The 26452-nt window shown below is 29.0% G+C and overlaps 5 protein-coding genes and 1 long non-coding RNA gene across 11 annotated transcripts; 3 read left to right on the top strand and 3 right to left on the bottom strand.

The window, feature by feature from the left end:
* Position 1: 1 nt before the first annotated feature.
* On the bottom strand, positions 2-3548 carry LOC141524322 (uncharacterized). The gene is made up of 4 exons (XR_012478687.1): positions 3354-3548; positions 3188-3291; positions 677-695; positions 2-141 (listed from the first exon to the last, which is right to left on the bottom strand). It is a non-coding gene; the product is annotated as an uncharacterized LOC141524322 (long non-coding RNA).
* Positions 3549-3749: 201 nt separating this feature from the next.
* Su(sable) (suppressor of sable) lies at positions 3750-11191 on the top strand. 2 transcript variants are annotated; one of them, XM_074238024.1, is made up of 4 exons: positions 3750-4097; positions 4169-4623; positions 7066-7474; positions 7628-11191. In XM_074238024.1, the coding sequence occupies exons 2-4, from the start codon at positions 4580-4582 to the stop codon at positions 10907-10909; spliced, it is 3735 nt and encodes a 1244-aa protein (XP_074094125.1). In that variant the 5' UTR covers positions 3750-4097; positions 4169-4579; the 3' UTR covers positions 10910-11191. The 2 variants fall into 2 exon arrangements, with proteins under 2 accessions (XP_074094125.1, XP_074094127.1); XM_074238026.1 differs by lacking the exons at positions 3750-4097; positions 4169-4623 and adding an exon at positions 5731-5756.
* A 1213-nt stretch (positions 11192-12404) lies between these two features.
* On the bottom strand, positions 12405-13206 carry LOC141524318 (U6 snRNA-associated Sm-like protein LSm8). The gene is made up of 4 exons (XM_074238132.1): positions 13056-13206; positions 12941-12981; positions 12608-12735; positions 12405-12538 (listed from the first exon to the last, which is right to left on the bottom strand). Exons 1-4 carry the CDS (start codon positions 13084-13086, stop codon positions 12448-12450), a joined length of 291 nt encoding a protein of 96 aa, XP_074094233.1. The 5' UTR covers positions 13087-13206; the 3' UTR covers positions 12405-12447.
* A 485-nt stretch (positions 13207-13691) lies between these two features.
* Positions 13692-21033, top strand: Vinc (vinculin). Of its 3 annotated transcripts, XM_074238031.1 has the most exons (14): positions 13692-14010; positions 15344-15451; positions 15533-15678; positions 15747-16224; positions 16303-16776; positions 17001-17888; positions 18005-18092; positions 18210-18254; positions 18521-18640; positions 18782-18853; positions 19253-19377; positions 19453-19692; positions 19762-19852; positions 20755-21033. In XM_074238031.1, exons 1-14 carry the CDS (start codon positions 13954-13956, stop codon positions 20922-20924), a joined length of 3102 nt encoding a protein of 1033 aa, XP_074094132.1. In that variant the 5' UTR covers positions 13692-13953; the 3' UTR covers positions 20925-21033. The 3 variants fall into 3 exon arrangements, with proteins under 3 accessions (XP_074094132.1, XP_074094133.1, XP_074094134.1); XM_074238032.1 differs by lacking the exons at positions 18521-18640; positions 18782-18853 and having other exon boundaries at positions 13693-14010; XM_074238033.1 differs by lacking the exons at positions 18210-18254; positions 18521-18640; positions 18782-18853 and having other exon boundaries at positions 13693-14010.
* Positions 21034-22205: 1172 nt separating this feature from the next.
* Rbsn-5 (Rabenosyn-5) lies at positions 22206-24587 on the top strand. 3 transcript variants are annotated; one of them, XM_074238079.1, is made up of 6 exons: positions 22206-22331; positions 22400-22560; positions 22681-22947; positions 23029-23190; positions 23416-24158; positions 24229-24587. In XM_074238079.1, the coding sequence occupies exons 2-6, from the start codon at positions 22425-22427 to the stop codon at positions 24445-24447; spliced, it is 1527 nt and encodes a 508-aa protein (XP_074094180.1). In that variant the 5' UTR covers positions 22206-22331; positions 22400-22424; the 3' UTR covers positions 24448-24587. The 3 variants fall into 3 exon arrangements, with proteins under 3 accessions (XP_074094180.1, XP_074094179.1, XP_074094178.1); XM_074238078.1 differs by having other exon boundaries at positions 22211-22305; XM_074238077.1 differs by having other exon boundaries at positions 22248-22560.
* A 231-nt stretch (positions 24588-24818) lies between these two features.
* Tub (interleukin 1 receptor associated kinase 4 tube) lies at positions 24819-26438 on the bottom strand. Its single transcript, XM_074238110.1, has 2 exons — positions 26029-26438; positions 24819-25770 (listed from the first exon to the last, which is right to left on the bottom strand). Exons 1-2 carry the CDS (start codon positions 26181-26183, stop codon positions 24963-24965), a joined length of 963 nt encoding a protein of 320 aa, XP_074094211.1. The 5' UTR covers positions 26184-26438; the 3' UTR covers positions 24819-24962.
* Between the last annotated feature and the right edge of the window lie 14 nt (positions 26439-26452).

Genomic DNA, 26452 nt, shown 5'->3' with positions numbered 1-26452 from the left:
TGGATCAATGTCCTTGACAAAGAATAGTCTTCTAACGGATCTATAGTCCAACTTTGCATGCATTAATGAAATAATCGTTAACATGCGATAGCTCATAAATGTTTAAGTAGAAGTTAAAAGACAAAGATCGATATTTATTGCCTGAAAAAAAATATTTTCTTTAACAAGTAATATTTAGACAAAAAAAAAAAAATGATTAATTTTTAGTAAATTAATTTATGATTTTAAAATTCTCTAAAATATTTTAATTTTTTGATAAGATATTTTTTTATTTTATTTTTTTCAAGATAATATTTTTTTTTTTCAGTGTAAATAATTTATAGTAATATTTTATATAAAATACTACATATAAGCAACGGAGTTGATAATTAATATAATTGTTTGAAAGCCTTGTAAATTCCAATAGATAATGTTTTCGTAATGTTTAGTAGCTAGTATAATTTTTCAACACAAAGTTTCTCTCCCCACATTTAGATTGTACAGTGTCCGTATGTACGAAATACAAGTAAAAGGTAAAAAAAACATTTAAAAAAAAAAAAAGGGAGAGAAACAATGATTAAAGCGAGAAAAAGAATAAAGTCGGGGAGAGTTGGTCACGTGAGACGAAACACTGGGAGCTGATTGGCCAGAATGTCGGTTACCATCTCTCCCCAGATGTAGAAAGACGCTTGCTCACCTTCTAAACGAGTGTTGGCCTCAGAACAGTGCAGCCAGATCGTGCGATTTTTTTACCCCCTCTTTAGCGTCGCGCGCGCCAGGCACACAAGTAAGTGATGCCTGTCTGTGAGTCGGAAAACCGAGCGGCGCCGAGGGAGTCCGAGAAAGGTGAACGAATCGAGGGGAATAAGCCTCCTGCCACACGAAACAGAGGAATAACTCACACAACAGTAGCTCCCTGTTCGTGTGAAATTCTCAGAATCCGATTTCAGCCGAACATACAGCGGGAAAAAGAATACTTTTTTTTTATTAAAATAAATAAATAATGCTTTTTGTTAAAAATATGTAGGTTTAATTTTTTTCTATATAAAAATAAATTTTTTTTATCAATAAAAATTAAAATACAGAATTTTTTTTCATAAAAAAATCATTGTTACTTTTTTACGCTGTTATTAATAATAATTTATTATTAAGTAATAATAATAATAATAATAATAATAATAATAATAATAACTGTTATTATTTTTATAAATAATAATAACAATGGTTATTTATAATAATTATTACTAATAATTTTGGTTATTGGGAATTCCCAAACGCAGTTTTTATCTTAGTTTTCACATTTTACCGGCAAGACCTGCGGTGGCTGCGCGGCGTAAGTGTAAGCTAACGTCGGCAGAACTTTTGAGATCGAGTCCTCGCCCAAACAAATTTTTTTTTTTTAATATTTTTTTTTATGTTGCTACAAACAATAATAATAATAATAAGAATAACTGTTATTATTTTTATGAATAATAATAACAATGGTTATTTACAATAATTATTACTAATAATTTTGGTTACTGGGAATTCCCAAACGCAGTTTTTATTTTAGTTTTCACTTTTCATCGGCAAGACCTGCGATGGCTGCACGGCGTAAGTGTAAGCTTACGTCAACAGAACTTTGAGATCGAGTCCTCGCCCAACCAAATTTTTTTTTAATATTTTTTTTATGTTCGTAGAAACAATAATAATAATAATAATAATAATAATAATAATAATAATAATGATAATAACAATGGTTATTTATAATAATTATTGCTAATAATTTTGGTTACTGGGAATTCCCAAACGCAGTTTTTATCTTAGTTTTCACTTTTCATCGGCAAGACCTGCGATGGCTGCGCGGCGTAAGTGTAAGCTTACGTCAACAGAACTTTGAGATCGAGTCCTCGCCCAACCAAATTTTTTTTTAATATTTTTTTTTATGTTGCTACAAACAATAATAATAATAATAATAATAACTGTTATTATTTTTATGAATAATAATAACAATGGTTTGTAGCAACATAAAAAAATATTAAAAAAAAAAAATTTGTTTGGGCGAGGACTCGATCTCAAAAGTTCTGCCGACGTAAGCTAACACTTATGCCGCGCAGCCATCGCACGTCTTGTCAATGAAAAGTAAGAACTAAGATAAAAACTGCGTTTGGGAATTCCCAGTAACCAAAATTATTAGCAATAATTATTATAAATAACCATTGTTATTATCATTATTATTATTATTATTATTATTATTATTATTATTATTGTTTCTACGAACATAAAAAAATATTAAAAAAAAAAATTTGGTTGGGCGAGGACTCGATCTCAAAGTTCTGTTGACGTAAGCTTACACTTACGCCGTGCAGCCATCGCAGGTCTTGCCGATGAAAAGTGAAAACTAAAATAAAAACTGCGTTTGGGAATTCCCAGTAACCAAAATTATTAGTAATAATTATTGTAAATAACCATTGTTATTATTATTCATAAAAATAATAACAGTTATTCTTATTATTATTATTATTGTTTGTAGCAACATAAAAAAATATTAAAAAAAAATTTGTTTGGGCGAGGACTCGATCTCAAAGTTCTGCCGACGTAAGCTTACACTTACGCCGCGCAGCCACCGCAGGTCTTGCCGGTAAAATGTGAAAACTAAGATAAAAACTGCGTTTGGGAATTCCCAATAACCAAAATTATTAGTAATAATTATTATAAATAACCATTGTTATTATTATTTATAAAAATAATAACAGTTATTATTATTATTATTATTATTATTATTATTATTATTACTTAATAATAAATTATTATTAATAACAGCGTAAAAAAGTAACAATGATTTTTTTATGAAAAAAAATTCTGTATTTTAATTTTTATTGATAAAAAAAATTTATTTTTTATATAGAAAAAAAATTAAACCTACATATTTTTAACAAAAAAGCATTATTTATTTATTTTAATAAAAATTAAAGTATTCTTTTTCCCGCTGTATGTTCGGCTGAAATCGGATTCTGAGAATTTCACACGAACAGGGAGCTACTGTTGTGTGAGTTATTCCTCTGTTTCGTGTGGCAGGAGGCTTATTCCCCTCGATTCGTTCACCTTTCTCGGACTCCCTCGGCGCCGCTCGGTTTTCCGACTCACAGACAGGCATCACTTACTTGTGTGCCTGGCGCGCGCGACGCTAAAGAGGGGTTAAAAAAATCGCACGATCTGGCTGCACTGCCTCAGAATAGTTCCAGATGTGGCCATGTTTAGTTAATATTTGAAGTTTCTCTTATTAATCGATAATACAAAAATTCAACCGACTTGCTGCGACCGCCATTGAAACTGTAAAAATAAATAACTCCATCGTATCAACAGAGAAAATAAAAATAATCCGTCGATCATACCTTTATCGCTTGCCCACTAAAGAAATTTATACAGATAACCATAATATGATTTTTAAATTACGCGTTTGTTTAATTATCTTGTTGTTCAATTAACATAAACACTCGGAAGACGCTGCCTTTAAGTTGAAACAAATATTACAAAGCAAATGATTATAAAATTAAATATTTTTGCAATCATTTAGGTAGAAGTTCAAGCAAGGGTAAGGGATACAACGTGAACACGCTTTTTTTTATATTTCTTCGTGTTATTTAATTATTTAATTATTTATTAAATAATTTAATCGGAAAATCGTGTCATAATTTCGAAGTAAGTAAAACTGAAAAGTAACAAAAAAAAAAACATTTTAAATATTTGTTAAAAAAATTTAGATATTAAAAATAAATCTGGGGTTAATTACGCGCGGGCGCGATGACGTGACACAATATATACATACAGTATTTGAAGGACAAATATAACTTCACAGTAGCGACGTACATACATGTATACAATTGATAAATCACGTGATAAGAGAAGGAGACGTAGTTAAGTATAGAATAACGTAGCGCGCATATACGTAAAGTAACCAAGTCTTAACATTAACAACGTTCGACGAAATTGTGGTCGGCCATGCCACGTCAGCCAGAATGACGTAGCTGCTGCCACCCGTTATTAAGGATAAAGAAGACTTAAAATATATTTAAAATCGATATTTTGATAGACGGCACACAGTGTTATCAAATAATTAATTCAATAAATTTTATTAAGTAAATAAATGTAGTAAAGTGAGGACTTGGAAGCGATACTCATTTAATATAAGTTGAATTCACATTTGTAGGTGAGAGAGAAAAAGATAGAAAGAGAGAGAGAGAGAGCAGAAAAAGAAAGACGGCGAAGGGGCGTCGGTGGGAAATATAGGACAGAAAAGAGAAGAAGCAGTTGAAATACGAGAAGTATTTAATCCCGTGGACACTTGTCCATCGTTGGGTTTTCTTGTTCGTGTCATCGTCACCAGATCAACTTAAAGTTTTATAAATAATGATTAAATAACTCATGCGAGCATTAATTAATTCAAAGGCGCTCAAGTGTCTAGTCAATTGATCGAACGAGATTAATTACGCTTTTGATAGCGAATTTGGTAATTTATTATATATATAGAATTAAGGGCAGCAACATAGCTTGATCGGCGGACTAAAACAAAGTTTCAATAATTATATATTTTAATATTCAGAGTCGAGTAATCGAAAATATGGCACTAGAAAGTGCCTCCGCGCCTGAGACTCTGATTCAAAGGTTTGCCTCATTTTTTTCTCTATTCCATTCAATGACAGAGATTTTTTTTTTTTTTTTTTTTTTTTTTTTTTTTTTTGTCACTTTGTATAAAGTAACGCGTCGGATATGTTATAAAAATTCCGCATTTTTATTATTATTTTATTCTACGGAAGCCCATTTGTTTAATTAACAAATTATTGGAGCATAACACCATTAACAACATGAAGATCTCCCGATGTTCAATCCCTTGAATGCCAGTCAGCGCGAGTGACGCCAATCAACTTTTATACTTTGAGAATCAAACTCAAGATAAAGACAACACTTTTGTCTGATGTGTATTTAGAAAATTTTATTTTTTGTTATTTTTATCTTGACAGTCAATTTTGTGTCTCGATCAAGGTTTTCTTTTTTATTTATTATTATTTTATGATCATTTTAAGATTTATTAGAAAGTCTTGCACAGTGATAGAGATTTTAATTAATATTTTATTTTATTAAATTTTATTACGTGAGGTGAGTGTTCGAGTTGGCTGGATAAAATGGTTTTTCTTTGATTAATTAATTAAAATTAAAGTAGCGGACATTTGATAGTTTTTAGAATTTTTTTTTAAATAAATTACTGCAAAAGAAAAATTTTTAATAATTTTTTAGAACAAATTTATTTGTTAAAAAAAATTAAAAATGGTCAAATTACTGCTAACTTTAATGCAATAATTAATTATGCTGAAAAATAGATGAAATTTAAGAGATTAAACATCAAAAGGAGTAGTCAAAAAAAATGATAGATTTAAAATTTTTTTTTTTTTTTTTTTTAAATTAAAAATAAAAAATAAGTAGCGGTATTTTTAATTCATTCTGAACGCGTAATTTTATTACATGAATACAGCTTAGTTTATAAAACAGTAGTGTTATATTTAAAGAAAAAAGATGACTAAGGCTAAAAACATACGGTTGCTAACCCACACAGTTACAATTATCCGTAAGCGCTGCTTGTACAATGTACCAGTAAGCACTTACATTTATATAGACGACTAATATAACGATAAACGCACTCATACCTTTTAATACAGTTAACTGTTAACAAATACCCAATAAAAGGTATGTATACTACACATTTTACTCGTCGACGGTATGTCCACCATTATGAATGAGATGTACGTATTATATGTGATTTATTGACGACTAAAAATTTTTACTGACTCGAATTTTGTACCTATTAGATATTATTTTACATAAATATTTACATGACAATTCTATCAGGTGATAATGCAACAATCATGATGATTAAACTTGAGATGATTATGATGAATAATGACTGATGATGATTATGATGTGCATGACATTAAATTTAGTAAAATGATGTCATAGATTTGGTAAGGTATTTTATTTTCATTAATTTAATCGAGATACTTAAATTTATATACATTAAGTATGTAACTTTTTTCCTGTAGTTTAAATTTAATTTTCTTCCTTAATTAATACTAATTAATAAACCTACTTTAATGTCTTGCTTGGTGCTCATTTCTTATTTAATCTATTAATCTATTGGGAATTGCTATTTGGTTAAATTTTTAATCTTGCAAAAAATCTAATTCTTTTGATTTTAAAATAAAAAAAAATTTATTCTATTATTTTATCGATCTCATTCTTGCTACTGGGAAATAATTACTTATTACAATTATTGATTGTTTGCTTGTCGGGGTATTTAGTTCGCCATTTACGAGCAATGTTTTTTAGATGGTCAATAATATGTGCTGGAGACGCAAAAAAAAAAAAAAAAAAAAAAAAAATTAATTAAAATTTCCATTATTTTTTTTAAAAATATTTTTCAAAGATTGTAATAGGTGATTTTAATTTTATCAATTGATTTGTATCCACGATTATTAGCAACGTTATTTATTGGCTATTTGGCTGCTTATTAAATTTTATTGACTATTGTTTAATTTATCTGTCAATTGCGCTGTTAATTATTAACTGCTGAGTTACTTAACAAATAAATTATTAATTGTTTTTTTTTCTTATCTACTAAAATTCATTATCACACGGTTTAACCGCTGATAATGACATTGATTCATCAATGATAACAAAAAATGATGAAAAAATTTTTATTCTTTATATTTTGCATGTACTCATATTTTTTTTTCAATTAATTTCTTCAATAATTAAAAAAAAAAAAAAAATCACGGCAGGAAATTTAAAAAAGTAATGTGCACATTTCTTCAGTCAGACATTATTCCTTAATTTAAAAATGATTATAAATAAGAAAAGGCATTGAAAAAAAAAATTCAAGACTTTAAGGATTTTTTCAATTGAATGATAATATTTGTTTATCAGATCATCATAATTTTAATCATAGATTATTGCATTATGACCAAGATAAAGACGTAAAAAATTTTAATGAGATGTTGTCCAATGTTATTCACAAAATATGATTTTTTTTTTTTTTTTTTTTTTTTTCTATAGCAATGCAGATGATGATTTAGAAGATGGAGAAATCCCTTCAGACGAAGATGATGAGGCGATCGTGCCCGTTGATACGAAGGTCGAGCCTCCTAAGACCTTGTCAAAATCAGATTCATCAAAGGACAAAAGTTCTGATTCAAAATCCAGTAGTAAATCTAGTAATAAAAAATCATCAAATGGCAGCTCTAGTAGCAGCAATAAAACAGCCGATAGATTTAATAAATACAAAAGTGTATCCGAAGATTGGGCGGGTGATGTTGAAAAGGCTATAAAAGCTGTTCTCGGAGAGAAAGATAAATTTAAAAATCAGGAAAAGTCTCAAAGTAAAAGTAGCAGCAACAATAGCCGTTCTAGAAATAAAAAAAGAAGCCGTGATGATAAAGAAGATGATCGTCCGAAAGATCAAAAGGTTTTTATTTTTTTATTTTGTTTTTTTAATTAATCTGTTAGATTTTTCTTTGCATTACCTAATTATTTTTTAATTAATTTTGAGTATAATTATTATTATAAAAATAATATTTTTTGTTGCTAATAATAATAATTAAATATTTTTATTTTTTAGAGAAAACGCGTTAGTGATGACGAAAATATCAATGACGATGATGACGAAATGCTTTTTGTTAGAGGAGCGTCACCAGTTCGTCGTGAAGTCCGTGATAGCCCTTTACCATCATCTCGTCGATCACACGATCGGGATAGTCCCGAGAATAATTCTGACCGTGATTCTGATGGAAGAGGAGGGAGTCGACATCGAGACCACGATAAACGAAGTGGCTCTACTGGCCGTGGATCCAGCCGTCGTGCGAAAAATGACCGCGGATGCAATAATAATAAAAACAACAAAAGTCGCTCACAATTGAGAAATGAACAACGTAGCGGTAGGCGAAATCAGAATAATGATAATGTTCAAGATGCTGATTCTATTTGTGTGTATTATATGCAAGGTAAATGTCATAGAGGTGATGATTGTCCCTTTTCTCACAATGCATTGCCTCCGCGTAAAATGGAGCTTTGTAAATTTTATCTTATGGATTGCTGCGCTAAAAGAGATAAATGCCTTTACATGCATCATGATTTCCCTTGTAAATTTTTCCACACTGGTCTGAAATGCATCCAAGGTGACAATTGTAAATTTTCCCATGAACCCTTGAATGAGCAGGTTAAAAATATTCTCTTGAAGCATCTCGAAACTGCTCCAAAGGAAATTTTAGGTGAATTTCCCCGGCTTAGCAGAGAAGGCGCACTGATGATGATCAATAACACAGCGAGGAATGTAGCCCAAGGTCAGGATGCTAGCACTCAAAAAATTCCTAGTTTATTTGATGTTACTCTTCCAGCACCAGGAAATAATTTGTCGAACAATGAGAAAGATGAAGACAGTATAAATCACATGGATCCGTCGAATCAGAAAAAATCAAATTCATCTAAAGAGCGTAAGCCAGCTGGTAAAAAAACTCGCTGGGGTTCTGACGATGACAGAGTCCCATTAGAACAAATTATGCTGCTTCAATCAGTTAGTCAGCTTGGTATTCTTCCTAATGTTGCACTCAGTCTTGCTGTTCAGCAACAACTTCAACAGCGAATGCTTCTTCAACAGTGTTTTGCCAATATGGATTTTTACAATGACATTCAAGGCAATACTCTGGCTGAATCTGAGGTCAATAAATTGAAAAATAAAATTGGACTTGACAATGAAATAAAAGAAAAAATACAAGAACAAATTAAACAAAATTCTGCTACGCAAGATGTAGATTTAAGACAATTTTTAACTAACGGTCCTAAATCTTCATCCGCTGGTAAAAATGATTCAAAAGAATCTAAAGCCAATGAGGAAAGTGATCATGATGAAGAATCTGATCTTGTTATTGCCGTGCCAACTGATGGTGATAAAAGCAAAGATAATGTTAAAGAAAAAAGTGCCGAAATAAATGAATCAAGTGTTTTAAATAAGTCTTCCACGGTGAAAATAGAAAATCCGAATAATAATCATGAAAGTAATCAGGAGATGCTTCCTAATTTACCTAAAAAAGCTCAAGAATTATTTTTACGGATTCAGCAACAGCAAAGAGCTGCCAATGACAGTATTGGTAATGTTGATGACAAATGTGACGTTGAAGATGCTTCTAAAAATCAAATTGATTGGTATTCTGATGATGAGAATGGTGGTAATGAAGATGATGATGATGATGATAATGATGACGATGATGATAATGACGATGATGATGATGATGATGATGATGATGATGATGAAAGTGGTAATTTACAAATTGTTATCAAGGAAAATTTGAAAGATGAAAGTGAAAAAAGTGATTTAGATACTCCTGTAAAAGAAAATCCAGCTGAGTCTTCTACTGGTATTCCTCAGCCTGCTGTTATTGTCGACAAATTGGGCAACCTCAGTAAAATAGATATCAGCGCTGAAGTAACTAAGTTACTTTCTTCGATAAAACCACAAGGATCATCAGGGAAGAAAAGTGCTGGGCTAGAGTTTCCTTCACAAACTAAAGAAAGTAAAAATAATTTAATGGATAATAGTAAAAAAATTTCATTGAATAAATCTGAAAATGGAAGCACTAGTCCTAAATCTTCTTTAAATACTACTGGGTCGGTTTCAAGGGATCCAAGAATGTCAAGAGATCCACGTCAGCGGCGAAATGAAGAAACGAGGACGAGCAGTCCCAGTCGAAGTGATTCAAAAAAAGAGTCACAGTCTCTTCGGCTAGAAACAAGTATTTATTCATCTGGAATTACTGTATCAGACGAATCGATGGACACTGATCTTCGAGCATCGGATCAACTTTCTCACAAACAAGATTTAGATCTTCGTCAACGTTTTCCTCCGGATTTCGGTGACACGGACTTGAGAGTAGCTGGCAATTTTATAGACTCACAAGCCGGCTCGGATACAGATCTTAGACAAATATTGAGTTTGCCATTCAAGCCGGCTCCTTCTCACGTTCCTTGCACGGAAATAGCGGCCAGTATTGCCTCGCATGCTCCAGTAACGTATAAAGTTTATGTTGTTGATATTCCTCGGCCGAATTATTGTGGCTTAAAGTTGACTAAAAATGATTCTATTGTTAAATACGATCCTCGGCTGCGTAAAATATTCCGGCTGTCTCAGTCAGATATTATTGACTCGCCAATGTCACCGCCGCCTGTCAAGCCAGATACTCCCACGTCACCACCTCCGCAAGTGAGGATGGATCCAAGGAGAAAAACTCTTGAAGCAAGCATGCAGTCAAAGACCATGGGATCAGGAATGATGAATATGGGTATGAATTCTCAGCAGGGCCAAGATATTTCCATGGGAATGGCTGCTCCGGGAATTCAATCCTCAAACATGGGAATGCCTATGGGCCAAAATTCTATGATGAATAATATTGGACTGATGAATCCTATGATGAACAATTCTGTTCCACAACAAAATATGCCACCTATTGGGATAGGAGGGATGAATAATATACAATCTATGGGGCCTAATAATCCCCCGATAGTTCCTAATCAAATGGGCTTCGATCCAAGGTATCAAGCTCACAGAAATGGAGGTCCAGGGTTACTTGGACCAGCTCCGGTTTTGGGATTTAATGATCCACGTGATGGACCTAATTATGACGGGCCGCCTTATCCTGCGGGGAATTTTGGAAATTTCGGGCCCAATCCCATGGGCGATCAACCTATGATGGGTTACGGTCCCAACGGACCTAACAATATGAATTTTGGGAACAATGGACAAGGCGACTGGGGGAATAACCAGAATTCTATGAGACGAGGTGGAAGAGCTAGAAGAAGAAATAGAAATCGAACAAATGTCGGATCAAGAAATAATAGATCACCTCCATAAATAAAATTTTACATAAAGGATATGAATAATTTTTTATTATGTCTAATATTATAGATTCAAGTGAATTGATTATTTGAGTAAGTGTAAAAATTATGCAATGGATTTATGCAAAATTTTATTTTATTTTAAGTTCATTAATATAAGTAATTTTTGATTTAAGTTCTTGTAGGATTAATCTTACTTGGTGAAAAAAAAATTTTTTTCATGATATCACGGAAAGAACAAGATGACACTGGATGATATCCCAAATTATACTGCGAAAAAAAAAATTCAGATAGTAGCTAGTATAATCCAGATATTACTGATTATAATCTGGGATGATATCCAGTGTTATCTTATTTTTTCTATAGAAATAATAATTAATTATCTGATATGATATGTAACAATTGTAATTTATATTTATACTGGCGTATGACACTAGATGTCCATTAGCCAATCGAAGAAAAATATTAGGTATTGATTAATTTATATTTGTAAATACAAGGAAAAATTAGAGATTTTTCTTGTAAACTTAATTAAAAAAAAAAAAAAATATTTATTAAGTCAACAATCAAATGGAAATAATTATGACTGCGTTATTTAAATTAATTATTTTAAAAAACGGATTTTTAGATACGGAAATGGTTTTTTTTTTTCGGTTGAGTTGTATTAAATAAATGTACGGATTTTTTTTTCTATTATTATCAATAACTTGTAATCAGAAAAAATATGAAGTATAAGTAGGATAGAACTACTTATTTCTTTTAATATATATTAATAAAGTAATAAATGTCAATGTTGAATAAATTTTATTTTTTTACGTCTATTGAATGTACATAGTGTATAGTAACTAATAATGCGCCTTTATAAATACATTAAATCATTAGAAAATTCATATAAAAGTATTAAGTTCAATGTAAATTAATATCTGTTAAATATATTCATCTCATATGTAATCTAATGTTTTGTTTTACGATTATTAGTATTATTAAAAAATAATTATACTGTAAATTATGCAATTTATCAATAGCCTATCGTACTAACGAATTTGATAATATATGCAGTTACTTAAAAAAATTTCAAATGATTTTAAAAATCAGTTGAACAAATTTTATTATAATTAATATTTATCTTAATGAATTAAAAGTGTCTGTGATCATTATTTTCTTTTAAGAAAATAAATTTTAGGAGTTGTCCTTTTTTATTTTGAAATTTTTAAAAGAAAATAATGTAATATTTTAAATTATTAGCATAAAAAATCAAGATAGTGAAAATTAATCATCTTCCATGCTTACGTTAAAATTTTTATTAATTATCCAATGTAAATAAAATAACATTACAATTATCCAGATGTCAGAAATTCATTATTATGAATATCAATATTATTATAACAATATCAATATCTAGGTATGTTTTTTTTTTATCTTACCATTTTAATTTGGAAAAAATATTTACTGTTATTTACAAATCTTTGTACAGAAATTGATATTTTTATTTAAAAAATAAATAAAAAAAATTATTTGATGATAAGAACATAAAAAATTTATTTACTTATTTAATTAATGGGTTACAGCGCTTAGAGGTTCTGCACGGATCGATCTAAGCTTTAGTTTAGAATCGACATCATCATCCAACTCTCCGATTATTGCTCTGAAATGTTAAAAATTTGATTAGTCATTTTTTCTTTTATAAAAATTTATAAAAAATTAATATACGTACACATTATCGCCTCGTATTATATGGAGACCCAAAACAACTTGCTCGACACCTTGTGTCATACTATAAACTCGTTCATGTGAATCATCGAGAATTAAATTAATAGTTTGATCAAATCCTTTTAATGTTCCCTGAAATAAAAAATATTTAGTATATTTTTTCGGAGACAGTGATTGACAATTATTGTTATAAATTTAACAAATATATTTATAGTTACTCCAATTATTAACATAATAAATATTTAATTTTATTAATTAATAAAACTTCGTTTGGTAAAATAATTTTTTTTTTTAATTATTAAAATTATTTTAAAAAAATTAATTTTTAAAAACTTACAACAAAATTTCTGCCATCCGACGTGATTATAGATACAGTATCTAAAAATATTTAATTAAAGATCTTATAAAATAAATTTTAATTATTGTTATTAATTAATTAATATAAAGGATACGATTAACATAGCTTTCAAGTCCTGATGCCATCCTGTAACTTTTTTTTAAATTAAAATTCTTTAATAAATTTTATTATTTATATTTTTTTCACAAGTCAGCTAGTTGCTTGTTGTTTGGTTAATTTGTAGTTTTTGTAAACAATAATTTACTATACCATAAACATACTATGCGTAAAATATTTTGTGTATAGTTTAGTATAACTATAGTATCTGCCATTTAATTAAAAAAAATTTACAAATTTTTTAGTTGTTCTTTTGATAAAAATTATAAAATAATTATGATCCAAACTGACAGATATTAGTGAAATTATTGTAAAAAAAAAATTAAATAAAAAAATTCCACGTGAAAATAAAAAAAAAAATTATTAGTGAAAATTTTTGGAAGCTTTTTTATTGTTGTAATTAATTTGTTATAAAAATTAAAAAATTGACAGCTGTCAGCTAACTTCACATCATAATATTTAAAAATAATATTTTTCTAATTTTTTAATGAATTTTTAAATTATTTTTAGCCCAGAAAAATTGTAGAGAGCGTAAAAGTCAACGACAGTTAATTGTCAGATAATTAACCGGTAAAATATGCCCACCACTGTCTTTTGACCATCGTAACAAAAATTTGCATCATTCCACAGACTGCCGTGTGCACAGCTAAGTTTTTTTTTTTCAAGCATATTGAGTTTACACACCACCGTAGACTTGACGTCTTTTATTCAAGTTTTTAAGTGATTTTTTTTACAGAAAAAAAAAACCTTTTTTGTTAATGGTTACAAACTATTTTTGTTACCACTTTTTAAACTTGGAGTTTTTTTTCAACTCAAAAATTTATCTTTGTGTCATATAAAATTAACAATAAGAAAAATCTATTTTATAAAATAAAAAATAGATAAATTTATCAAAAATGCCTGTTTTTCATACAAAAACTATTGAAAGCATCCTCGAGCCTGTAGCGCAGCAGGTAAATAATTTTTTCTACTGTATTTACAGCTTCAATCATAACAATTGCCTTATTTTTAATTTTCTCACCACAGAGTAATTTTGTAATTTTTTTTTTTTTTTTTATATATTTATAAATAATAATTACATATAAAAACAATATTGCATGTTTATTATTACGAAATTTGTGGTGACAAGGTTAAAAAAATGTTTGTTTTTTTATTTAGCACCCACTCAATTCCTGTCATTTCAAAATACACACATCTTTTTATAGTAATTTTTAATTATTGGAGCTTTAATTGATGATGTCATAAGAATTATTAGTTTGAAGCAAAAAAAAAGTTGGAAAGAAAATTAAAAAAAAAAAAATTCAAGCATTCTATTAATTTTTATTCATGAACGATTCTATTGAAATAGCAATTATTTAATCGTTTACCATTTATGAGCATTGACATTGTGATTCACGATGATGTCAATGCTTTCCAATTATTAACATAAATTTTTTTATTCCATTTGATTTATATTGTCTACAAAAAAATGTATTTTTATTTTCAGGTTCAAAACATGTCACCTAATAATTTAATCCTAGATTTCATAATTTTATACTCCAGCAGGGTAGCAGTAAAAAAAAAAAATAAAAAAAAATAAATAAATAAATAAAAATAAAAATATTAATATTGTGTAATAAAACCTTCAAAGTTTTTACCGTCGAAGTAACTTCTCCCCAGATGAACTTTTATTTGGATCATTATTATTTTTAGAATACGTCATAACTTTTGGTCTCAACGTACGTTAGCCAATTGCTAGGCGTTGTTCATGGTACCATCGTTACCGTCATTTAATTTATACTTATACTGAAATATTAATTCAATTAAATCCAAGTTTAATAACTTGCTCCAAATTAAAATCAACCGATAAAAATAAAATATTTTAATTATTTTTCTGTCAATAAGCTGACTACACTAAAATTTATTATGACTAAGTTTCTATTCCTAAAATATATTTTTTTGCAAGTGATATCAACTTCCGCAATTTTACTAGATCACAATTATTTTTTATTTGAAATAAAAAAATTTTTTTTAATGCTACCCACATATTTAATAATTTATTCGTATGGTTGTTAAACATAAATTTCCTTCACGGTCACTTGAGTAATTGAGAGTTCAATAAGAGCTAAACATAAAATCGATTCCCCCATCTGTAAGCTCACTGATATATTTTTGTTAATAATTTAAACTAGATATATTTTTAAAATGGATTCACTCTCCATGAAACTTATAATTTATAATTTTTTTCATAATTGTAAACTATTAAAATAAATAAAATAAATATTAATTAAAAAAATTTTTGTTTAGGTTTCAAGGCTTGTTATTCTTCATGAAGAAGCTGAAGATGGAAATGCGATGCCAGATTTGGAGCAGCCTGTGTACGCCGTCAGCATGGCAGTTACGAATCTCGTAAAAGTATGTTCCTTTAATTAAATAATTATTTTCTCTGATAAAATTTTAATCAATAACAAAAAATGTTATGAAATTTTTAAATAGGTCGGAAAAGAAACAATTAATTCTTCGGATGATGCGCTGCTTAAACAAGACATGCCGGCTGCGCTCCAACGTGTTGAAGGTGCTTCAAGACTTCTTGAAGAAGCTTCTGCATTACTGAAGCATGATCCGTACTCTGGACCTGCCAGGTAGTTGTAATAAAAATTAATTAAATAATTAATAAATTAATTAAATATTAAAAATTAAATTATTTCAGAAAAAAACTGATTGAAGGCTCTCGAGGTATTCTTCAAGGCACCAGTTCTCTGCTTCTGTGTTTTGATGAAAGCGAAGTCCGAAAAATAATCAGAGAATGTAAAAGAGTCTTGGATTACTTGGCTGTAACAGAAGTCATTGAAACAATGGAGGACTTGGTACATTTTTTAAAAAATCTCAGCCCGTGTTTGAGCAAAGTTTCACGTGAAGTCGGTGCAAGAGAAAAAGAATTGACTCATCAAGTTCATCGTGAAATTTTAATTCGTTGTTTGGATCAAGTCAAAACTTTGGCGCCTATTTTAATTTGTTCGATGAAAATATTTATTCATATCATATCTCAGGGAGGCAGAGGCGCTGAAGAAGCTGCAGAAAATCGCAATTATCTTTCCAGTCGCATGTCTGATGAATTAAATGAAATTATTCGTGTGCTTCAATTAACAACTTATGATGAAGAAGAGTGGGATGCTGATCAATTGACGGTAAATTTTAAGTTAATTTAATAAAAACCATTATTTAATGAAGCTAAATTTATTTAATTAATAATAAAAATATTTTAGGTGTTGAAAAAAGCTCAAAGTGCCATTGAATCCCGAGTAAGAACTGCCCATGATTGGCTGGACGACGGTCGAGCAATGCAAGGCGGAGTTGGTGAAAAAAGTTTGCGACAAATAATCGAACAAGCAAATAAACTCGCTGATCGGTATTTGTCTCCATCACAATCTGAAGCTATGTCAAAAATTACATCACAATTGGCAACGATGACTAATGCACTTTGTGAATTACGTCAGGATGGAAAAGGAACGTCTGTACAAGCAGAATCGCTTGCTCGGGGAATTAAAGAGAAGCTCAATGATCTCCGTTCTTCGGTAGCTTCAGCAATTGTTGCTGTTGACAAATCAGGAACAGCCCAAACAGCTCACACTGTCGCTGGTCGACTAGAGCAAGCCAATAAATGGCTTTTGAACCCTCAACATGATGACAAAGGGCTCGGACAGCGTGCCATAGCTATGATTATTCACGAAGGAAAAAAAGTAAGTGCTATTGTATTTTTTTTTTTTTTATTGAAAAATTTTTACATTTTATAAAATACTACTCATTTGTGCTGCAAATGGATAGAATCAGCAAAGTTTGCCTTACGTAAGTTTGTTATTGTGTAGAAGAATCTATAAAAATGTAACTATTAAAATTAATTACTTATATTTATTTATTATATTTATTTATAAAATTACAACTAGTAGAATTTAATTTCTTCCAGGTTGCTGAAGGCCTTCCAGGTATTCATAAAGCAGAAATTCTTCAACTTTGCGATGAAGTTGAAAACTTATCACGTCAATTGGCAGATATGTGTGCTTATGGTCAAGGAAATACGCCACGAGCACAAGAGATCGCCCGACAATTATCACAAAAGCTTTATGAGTTGAAAAATCGCATTCAACAAGCAGTTGTTTCGCGAGTGGTTGAAGATTTTATTGACATTACAACACCACTCAAACAATTTACCGACGCGGTTTTAACTCCTGAAGGCACTCCAGGGCGTGAACAGAATTTTAACGACAAAACTCACGCGCTCCAGATATTTTCAAACCGAGCTGTTAAAACAGCGCGTATGGTAGCTGCTGGTGGTAGCAGTGGCAATAAAAAATTAGCTGAAGCTCTGTTAAATAGCGCTTCTCAAGTCGAATCATTGACCCCTCAATTGGTCAATGCAGGACGCATCAGAATGAGCTATCCGGAAAGTAAAGCTGCTGATGAGCATTTTGAAAATTTGCGTCAGCAGTACGCTGAGACGATGCAGCGCACAAGAGCGCTTTGTGATGAAGCCACTGATAGCGCTGATTTTATCCGTACGTCGGAGGAACAAATGCAAAAACATACTTTCCTTTGTGAAGAAGCCATTGCTAAGCAACATCCACAAAAAATGGTTGATAATACCGCTGCTATCGCTCGCTTAGCCAATCGAGTTATTCTTGTCGTTAAGCAAGAGAGCGACAACAGTGAAGATCTTTCATTTATTCAACGAGTTAATCAAACTGCTGATGTTCTTCAGCACTGTGTTACTCCCATGGTGCAGGATGCCAAAGCTGTCACTATGAATATCACTGATGGTCCGTCTATTTCACATTGGAGGGAAAGCAATCGCGCTGTAAGTATTATCATTTTTTTTTTTTTTTTTTTTTTTTTTTTTAATTCAAAATTTATATTATTATGACTGCAAAGTTGCTCTAGTACTAATTAATTAATAATTTTTTTTATTCTCAGCTATTAAATAGCGTGAGTCAAGTTCACAAAGCTTTGCATCCTGATCAAAGAACTTCTCCGGATATTTCGCAACTGCACATTAGTGACGGTATGTTTAATATATTTATTTTTTTTTTTATTTAGAACTACTAACGAGTAATTATAATAATATTTTTATTTATAACTTTATAGCAAAATAATTTAAATAATTATAAAATTATTTCAGAGGATAAAGTGCCCGTATCTCGGCACACTTACTTTACAGATAAAGGTATAATTAATTTTCAAGAATATAATTGTGTTTTTATTTACGGAAAATTTTTGATTTTTTTTTTTTAGTTTGTTAATCAACTGAGAATTTAAATTTTTTAGTGTACTTTAAAATACCTAAATTTATTGTTTTGATATTAGTAAAAATCATGTCATTCACTCATTGTCATAATAATTTTTTTTTATATTTGTATTAATTATTATTAGTCAATCGACGCAGTAATTTTTTATTGCTTAATTTTTTGATGGAATTCTGTTAACTATCAGTCGGTGAACCTTTGAAGAATCAGCCGTCACCCAGCCACTTGAGCGCGGTCAGCCCGACATTTAATGCTGACAAACCGCAGCATCGTTCCATCAGTCCGTTGCCTAAATGGGCACGTGGAGGTATTAGAATAAAAAATAAACCCCAACTATAAATTTATTAAATTCATTAAAATTGTCTAAAAAAATAATTAATCGTAGCGACGTAAAAAAAAAGCGGAATATTTTTTTTTTCTCGAAACATTAACTGTAATTTTTTATCAGGAGATAATCCAGATCTGCTATACCAGGAACTAGCTTCTGACAACAACTTTGAGAAAACGGTTCAAGCCGGAGGTAATTCAACTCAATAACGAAAGTTAAAAAAAGCCGCCTCAATTATTTCTAAGAGATATATATATTTTTTTTTAAAACTTCGCGGATTGCTCGTCAATATAATTTTTTTAATTCACCCAATTTCATCTCATTCATTTTTTATCAACGCATGTTATAGTTTTCCCTTTAAAAATGTTTTGACTGATTTAAAAAAAATTAAAATTGTTTTTATTCAAACGTTGCATGTATTGTCAAGGATGTTACGATAATTACATTGAGGATAAATATGGTAAGATAAAATAACTTGTTTGAATTTTCAGAGCAAACTGCATCTTGGTGTTTATGAGTGTTAAATGCATGATTAAATTTTATCAATCTATTAGAATTTTACTAATTAAAAAAATTTTTTTTTTTTTCAAGAAATGGCACCACCTAGACCTCCTTTACCAGGAGGAGAGATAGTCCCTCCAAGGCCACCACCACCAGAGACTGATGATGAAGATGAGATGTTTATGCATGCTCCTCAACCTAATCAACCGATTATGGTATTTTAAAATAAAATTTTTAATTATATTTTATACTTACGGAAAAGTCGATAAAAAATAAAAAAATTATTTTAGATGGCAGCTCATGGTCTTCATCAAGAAGTTCGTCAATGGTCTAGCAAAGACAACGATATAATTGCTGCTGCTAAAAAAATGGCTATTTTGATGGCTCGTCTTTCTGGTTTAGTTCGAGGCGAAGGCGGTAATAAACGTGATTTGATTGCTTGTGCTAAAGCTATTGCTGAAGCATCACAGGAAGTTACACGTTTAGCTAAAGAATTGGCTCGAGAGTGCACTGACAAGCGTATCCGCACGGTACTTAATTATTTAATCTTCTAAAATTTTTTTATATTCATAAAATATTAAAAAAAATTTTTTTTTTAGAACTTGCTTCAAGTATGTGAAAGAATTCCGACAATAGGAACTCAATTGAAGATTCTATCCACTGTAAAAGCGACAATGCTTGGTGCTCAAGGTAAATTATAAATTATTTAATTAAATAATTTTTAATATTTAAAAAAAAATTATGCCTTATCATCTAATAAATTTAATTATGTAAATTATCTAATTGAATATTAATATTTATATTCCGCGGCTTTTAATTCGTGATCATTATTAAATTTAACTTAATTGTGAATGAAAAAAAAATATAACAAATGATTAATTTAAAATATTAACATTTTAACAAGTAACGGATGAATCTTATTATTAACTCATTTTCATAATAAATAAACATTGTTTTTTTGTGCATAGAAACGCTCCCCACCTGGGAAGAACTGATGCTATATGGTAAAAAAGCTGTATATAACGCGTGTTTGCATTCATTTCATATATGCGTGTATATGTTTATTTTTTAATGCATGCTCTCTAAATCAAAAAAATTATTTCAACTGCATGAATTTATTTATTACATGTTTTTATTAAATTAAAAAATTGCGTTAAATATTAAGTATAATGAGGTATTTTTAAATTGATCTGTTTTAAATGAATCCTGGAAAAATATTTATGCAACAATATTGTTAAGTTTATATATTTTAATTTATAGTATATTATTTTGTTCCTTATTCGGTCTCATTGTTTTGCATGCCTGTATTTTTACAGGTGGATTGATTGGAATCAGTAAGTCTTGAAATAATTAACTGATTCGCTATGTTTATAATTATAAAAATTTTATTATTCATTATTTTTTTTAGAGATTTAAATATTTTAAAATTAATTTTTGCTTTGCTACTTATTTTTTTATTTAAAGCTAAATAATTAGTTAATTTAAATTAAAAAAAATTATTTAGGAAAATTTTAGTAATTTCATATTTATCTAAAGTATTTTCTAATATTTATTTTTTTTATTATTTTACTAATAAATAATTAATTGTCTAGGTACGGAAGAGGATCAAGAAGCAACTGACATGCTTGTCGGAAACGCTCAAAATCTTATGCAGAGCGTAAAGGAGACAGTAAGAGCTGCCGAGTGTGCAAGTATAAAAATCCGTACGGCCTCGGGAATGAAACTACGCTGGGTTCGCCGTCAGCCTTGGTACCAATATTAGAGCATATGATTTAGATTTAAATTTATATTAAACTAAGAAATACCCTTGATTTGTTTTGTTGAACTAATGACTAACTAATTACATGAAAATTTTACTGCCACGTAAAATACTTACAAATTAATTATTTTTTTTTTTTTTTTCTGAAGTTTAATAAAAAATTTCTAATATAGTTTTACAATTATTTAATTGTTTAATTATAACAATTGCGAAGTAATTTAGTTTAATCATTTTTTTTTTTTTTCGGATGTCAGGGCCCATAACATTATTGTTATTAATACTAATTATTCAGTACAATTATGCTTTTAATTATACTTACTTTTGATTGATGGCATCAATTCTCAAAAAAAAATTTGAATATTTAATGGAAATATATCTAAACCCTATTTACAGGCTTGGATTAAATTTTGAAGGTACTGAATTAACAAAATTTTATTTTGTAAGTTTTTAAATAATATTTTTGTGCAATGTTTCAATATTTTATAATTATTATATCATATTTTTTGTATGATAATAAAAAGTATTGGCCTTAATAGTAAATTATTAAAATTTTTCTAAGGCTCAGTGCAATAATAACGTTAGCGATAATTGTAGAATTAAAAAAAAATTTTTCTGACGTTTTTTAAAATTTTCATGGTGCTAAAAAATCTTATAATATTAAAAATAAGAGTGAATAGAATGAAAATTTAGAATACCTGTTTATTTACAAAAACAATTATAACTGTTGTAATATTTAGCGTGTTAACTATTTTAATTTTTAAAGACACTGAAGTTAACTAACACTAGAAATTTTTTTATAATTTTATTTTATAGCAATTAAATTGTTATGGAAGAAATTATGACACTGAAGTTGACAGACATTAAAAATTATTTTAAAATTTTATAATAATGCAATTATTAAAAAAAAAAAAAAATTAATTAAAAAATTTGACATGTGAAAATTAATAAAAATCACAACTGAAAATTTTTAGAAACATTTTTTTATTGTAATTGATTTGTTATTAAAATTTTTTTAAGTGACAGCTGACGGCTAACTTCAGTATCATTTTTAAATAAAAATTAACAGCTGTTAGCTAACTTCAGTCTCATTAATTTTTAATGTATTGTTATTTACATTTAAAACAATGTAACAAACCATTTCGTAACAGTTTTAATAAATAATTTTTGTGAATTAAAATTGTATATTTTATTTTAAACGTAAAACCTGTAATTAGAATGTTTAAAAAATAAAAATAATTAATTAAGTGACAGATTTTTTGTTTATCAACGTAAGGTACGACATTATACATTGGACAGCACACAAGTATAGAGTTAATGAGCGCACTATGGTGGATTTTATAATTGTGTATTTATTATCAGTAAGAAGATTATTTTTTCGATTATGGTGATAATTATTATAAAATAAATTATGTAAATCTACGCCCCATTTTTTTTTTTATTTTATTGACTGATCAATTGAAATAAATTAAATTTAATAGGAAATGATAAAAATAAATTGACACAATGGCCGAAAATGTCCCAATTCTAGAAGGATTTTTATGTCCAGTATGTATGACAGATTTTAAAAAACCATGTCAATTAACAAAACATTTTGAAGAAGATCACAATGATGATCCGGAAATATTAAAATCACTCAAAGGTAATTTTTATTTTTTAAATCAATCAAGGTAATAAATTTTAAAAGGTTATGAATGACAAATGTCAAAAAAAAAAAAAAAAAAATATTTGAATGATAAATTTATAATTTATTTTGGAACAGATCTTTTTGGAAAAGCGAAGAAGAAAATTCTTAAACAAGATGAAATACCCAACAGTTTTTCTCAAAATCTCCCAATTCGAGAAAAACAGCAGAGTCCTGAGATTAATTGGGGTCCACAAGATATTGGAGCTACTAAGTCTTACACAGTTTATTTTCGAGATATTAGGAATGCCAAACTAGAAAGATACTCGACGGAAACAAATAAACTTCTGATAAGATTAGACAAATTGCTGTTGAATTTGCCATCAGATCCAGTTGACCGAAAAAGTATTTATAATTAATAATTAATTAAAAATAAATTATAAAAGTGCTCTAAACAACAAATTAAATTTAAATTTATTATTTTAGTTCATGAACGGAATATTGTACATTGGATTGACGACAAGGACGTCAAATTATGTCCAAACTGTGCACGTAGTTTTCATTTAGCTAGACGAAAACATCACTGCCGTTTATGTGGTGCTGTAATGTGTCATGATTGTACGGAATTTCTATCTCTTATTGATGCTCGTAAGTTTTTTTTTAATTATTACTGAAATAAACAGACATCTGATAATTTTTAGTATTTTTTTAATAAATAAATTATAGCAAAAAAAAATTTATTTAAAAAATTCCATTTTTGGAAGTTCTAAAAAATGATAAATAATTTTTTAATTTGTTTTTTTTAATAATTTAATTGCTATAAAATTTTTAATATGTCAACTTGAGTGTTATTAATAATAATAAATTTTTCAGGTAAAATGACCAGCCCGATATCAGTAGATGATTCAGCAGTATCTCCAACTTCATCAGAGTCTCCATTGGCCGACAGAATAATCCGAGCTGGAATAGGACTTTCAAAACTAGCACGTTCTCCATCAAGTGGAAATCTCAATAGTGTTTTATCACTGGTGAATGATCGAGCGGGTGGTGAACAGTACTTTCGATTATGTTTCCACTGTAAAAATCTTTTAGATGCGCGTGAAAAGTTGAAAATAAGACACCTTAGCAAACCAATTATATCAAAATTCTATGAAACGATGAGAACTTACATGGAAGAAGCGATCCGTTTTATGACAATGTACAATAAAATGTGGGAATCACTGTCCAAAGGAGAAATGACGTATGATTTACGCGATGCACAAATATTGAGGATTAAAATCGCTAAAGTTGGAGAAAATGTTGATAATATAAGTAAAAAAATTCTTGCCATCGGAACGGCAGATATTGACAATCCTCCTCAAGGTCAAGCTCTGAAACTTCATCAGATGATTCGCGCGTCAGCTATGATATTTCTTAAGGAACAATTATTGACTATTCCTTCGCTGCCGTCAGAAGAAGAGTACCTTGCTTTGCAAGAAAGCCGCCGGCAAAAAATAGAAGAAAGGATAGCTTATGAAAGGCAATTAGAAATCGAGGAAACTCTTAAAGAAAGACGCAGAGATCATAAAATCGATCATAAAAACTCACAAAATATTACACCAGTTAAGAATAATGAGGTAAAATTAATTGATTTTTTTTTTTATGGATTAACCAAATTAATTTAAATTAATTTATTATAACTTGCAGGCTTTAATGGAGACATCCCAAGGCTGGACACCCTCTGGAGCTGTAGCTATACTTCCTTCGGCCTCGATTGACCCAATTATCGAACAAATGAGTAACTTACGATCGTATATAAAACAAGCTAAAGCAGAATGTAAATTTGATGAAGTAGCTACGTTAGAAAGTAATTTACGTGAACTTCAAAGCGCTTACTTTGCTATGAAACAAAGCAATGATGGTTAAATATATTTATTTTTAATCATGCATATTCAGATTTATATTTTAGTTTTAATATACAGTAAATTCTCAATAAAGTTACCACTGTTTTAACTTTTCTCAAGTCATTAAACTTTATTAAGAATTTAATACTGTGATAATATAACTGAAAAATTATTCACAGGTAATTAAAAAAAAAGAAATTTTTAATTGCTTACAATGCTTTGATAAAGTAATAAAATTTATTGAAATATTATATAAAAATAAAATCCTAGAATTTTTAAATTAAATTAGATTTTTTACAAATTTTCATTGGATTTAAATTACGATTTTTTTGTACAATACTCTATTTACTCCGCAAGTTTGTTAATTTAAATTTAAATTATTTTTCAACACAGTTTTATTATTGCTATTGTTATTGTAAAATTTATTTATTTTATTAATATATTTAATATACACTATTTATATTAATTTTAATATATTCGTCAAGTATTTACATTGCTAAATCATCTAAATCATCTTTTGCATAACTCAAGAGACACCTACTCCCGGTACTCTAGTATAGGTAATGGTAAATTCTGGTGTGAATCTTTTGAATAATAATATTGAATTGACTTACAATTAGTCTCTTGTCCATTAATTTCTTTTAAAATTACAGGCAAATTATCACTCAAGAAAATGGAATTATTTTGTGGATTAACAGCAGACTGACTTGAACTTGATGATTGATAAGATGATTCACACGTCGATCCATCAAAACTATTCGAAAGTACGGACTTAGATGATTTTTCAGAATTTATGTTTCCTTTATTGCTTACTTCACCTTTACTTTGCAGGTTCAATTCTTTAAAGTTTGGCAAAACATTTTCTTCCTGTTCCTCTCCATACTTTATATCACAATTGTTATTTTTTTCTTCATAGGAACTGCCTGAACTAAACTTCATTAAATCGGATTTACTATTGAACGGGAATTTTGGTACATTTTCTGCATGGAATTTTTCTTCTTCATAAACGTGCTGTAAATTGTCATTATTTATCGACGGCGCTGCATAATTTTCTTTTTGAACTTCCTGACAATCATTTACTCGAACAATAATTTGATTCTCGGGAGCTTCCTCGAAATTTACAAAGATATCAATGGGCGCTGCTGGACCACTTTGAGGCCGTTTTGGTGGCTCTTCTTTCAGCACCTCAATAGCTAGATAATCAGCCGCTCTGAATAATTCAACTTGAATTAACAAGTTTATTAATTTTCTTATGGTAGGTCTTTTACGTCCCATGGTCGACCATTCTTCCAAAAATATCTCAGCTGGTAGACGACGTTGTTTTAGTCCCGTTGATTCAATAATACTGAAATTATTAATTATTTAATTGACGCACTTAAAAAATTGTGATATTAAATCATAAAAATTAAATGAGCCGACATTTTAAAATTTCTATAATTATTTTTCTTAGAAAAATTGTTATAATAAAATTAAAAGAAAAAATTCCACATGTCAATTTTTTTTTGCTCCAATTTATTTGTTAAAAAAATTATCAAATATCTGCTAAATTAATTTTCATTTCAATTTCTTTAAAAAATAATATTTTAATACAAGTGTTACTTACTCAAGGTGCTCCTTAGTAAACATTGGAAGATTTTGAGATCCATCTTTTGGAATAATTCCCATAAGTAGTTTCCAAGAATCTGGACTCAAAGTTGCTGCCAGCGAGCAAAGTTCCTTTGGTCTTAATTTTCGAATTTCTGTCTCTGCATTTACCATTTTTTTTTTTTTTTTTTTTTTTTTTTTTTAATACGGTAAAAATTTTTAATTAAAAATCAAAATGTTCTTTATTTAGTTTTAGTAGCAACAGGTGATACACATAACCTATCACTGTAAAATTTTATTTGGTGTAAATATTTTTTGTGGCAATTTTTATTAAAAAAACTAGAAAATTTGCAATAAATTACAAAAAAATTGTCAATTCATTACTAAATAATTTTCTGAGTAAATTACAGGTGTTTAGTGTGCGTTAATTGCTGTTTACTATC

The sequence above is a fragment of the Cotesia typhae genome, unplaced genomic scaffold, assembly GCF_013202065.1.
Source record: "Cotesia typhae breed Kobodo isofemale line unplaced genomic scaffold, CoteBio_Ctyphae contig_22, whole genome shotgun sequence".
Lineage (NCBI taxonomy): Eukaryota > Metazoa > Arthropoda > Insecta > Hymenoptera > Braconidae > Cotesia > Cotesia typhae.
The sequence above is the reverse complement of the archived record's forward strand: the minus strand, read 5'-3'. Positions and strand labels throughout refer to the sequence as shown.

What these genes read in the sequence shown, in the direction of transcription:
- LOC141524318 (XM_074238132.1), bottom strand. Translation starts at nt 13,086, where the DNA reads ATGGCATCAGGACTTGAAAGCTATGTTAATC. An exon ending in CGGATGGCAGAAATTTTGTT is followed by an intron (nt 12,736 to 12,940) that starts GTAAGTTTTTAA and finishes TTTTTATTTCAG; the next exon opens with GGAACATTAAAAGGATTTGA. An exon ending in ATAATACGAGGCGATAATGT is followed by an intron (nt 12,539 to 12,607) that starts GTACGTATATTA and finishes TTAACATTTCAG; the next exon opens with AGCAATAATCGGAGAGTTGG.
- Vinc (XM_074238031.1), top strand. Translation starts at nt 13,954, where the DNA reads ATGCCTGTTTTTCATACAAAAACTATTGAAAGCATCCTCGAGCCTGTA. An exon ending in GGAGGGAAAGCAATCGCGCT is followed by an intron (nt 17,889 to 18,004) that starts GTAAGTATTATC and finishes TTTTATTCTCAG; the next exon opens with CTATTAAATAGCGTGAGTCA. An exon ending in CTGACAAGCGTATCCGCACG is followed by an intron (nt 19,693 to 19,761) that starts GTACTTAATTAT and finishes TTTTTTTTTTAG; the next exon opens with AACTTGCTTCAAGTATGTGA.
- Rbsn-5 (XM_074238079.1), top strand. Translation starts at nt 22,425, where the DNA reads ATGGCCGAAAATGTCCCAATTCTAGAAGGATTTTTATGTCCAGTATGT. An exon ending in AATATTAAAATCACTCAAAG is followed by an intron (nt 22,561 to 22,680) that starts GTAATTTTTATT and finishes ATTTTGGAACAG; the next exon opens with ATCTTTTTGGAAAAGCGAAG. An exon ending in AGATCCAGTTGACCGAAAAA is followed by an intron (nt 22,948 to 23,028) that starts GTATTTATAATT and finishes TTATTATTTTAG; the next exon opens with TTCATGAACGGAATATTGTA.
- Tub (XM_074238110.1), bottom strand. Translation starts at nt 26,183, where the DNA reads ATGGTAAATGCAGAGACAGAAATTCGAAAATTAAGACCAAAGGAACTT. An exon ending in TTTACTAAGGAGCACCTTGA is followed by an intron (nt 25,771 to 26,028) that starts GTAAGTAACACT and finishes TAATAATTTCAG; the next exon opens with TATTATTGAATCAACGGGAC.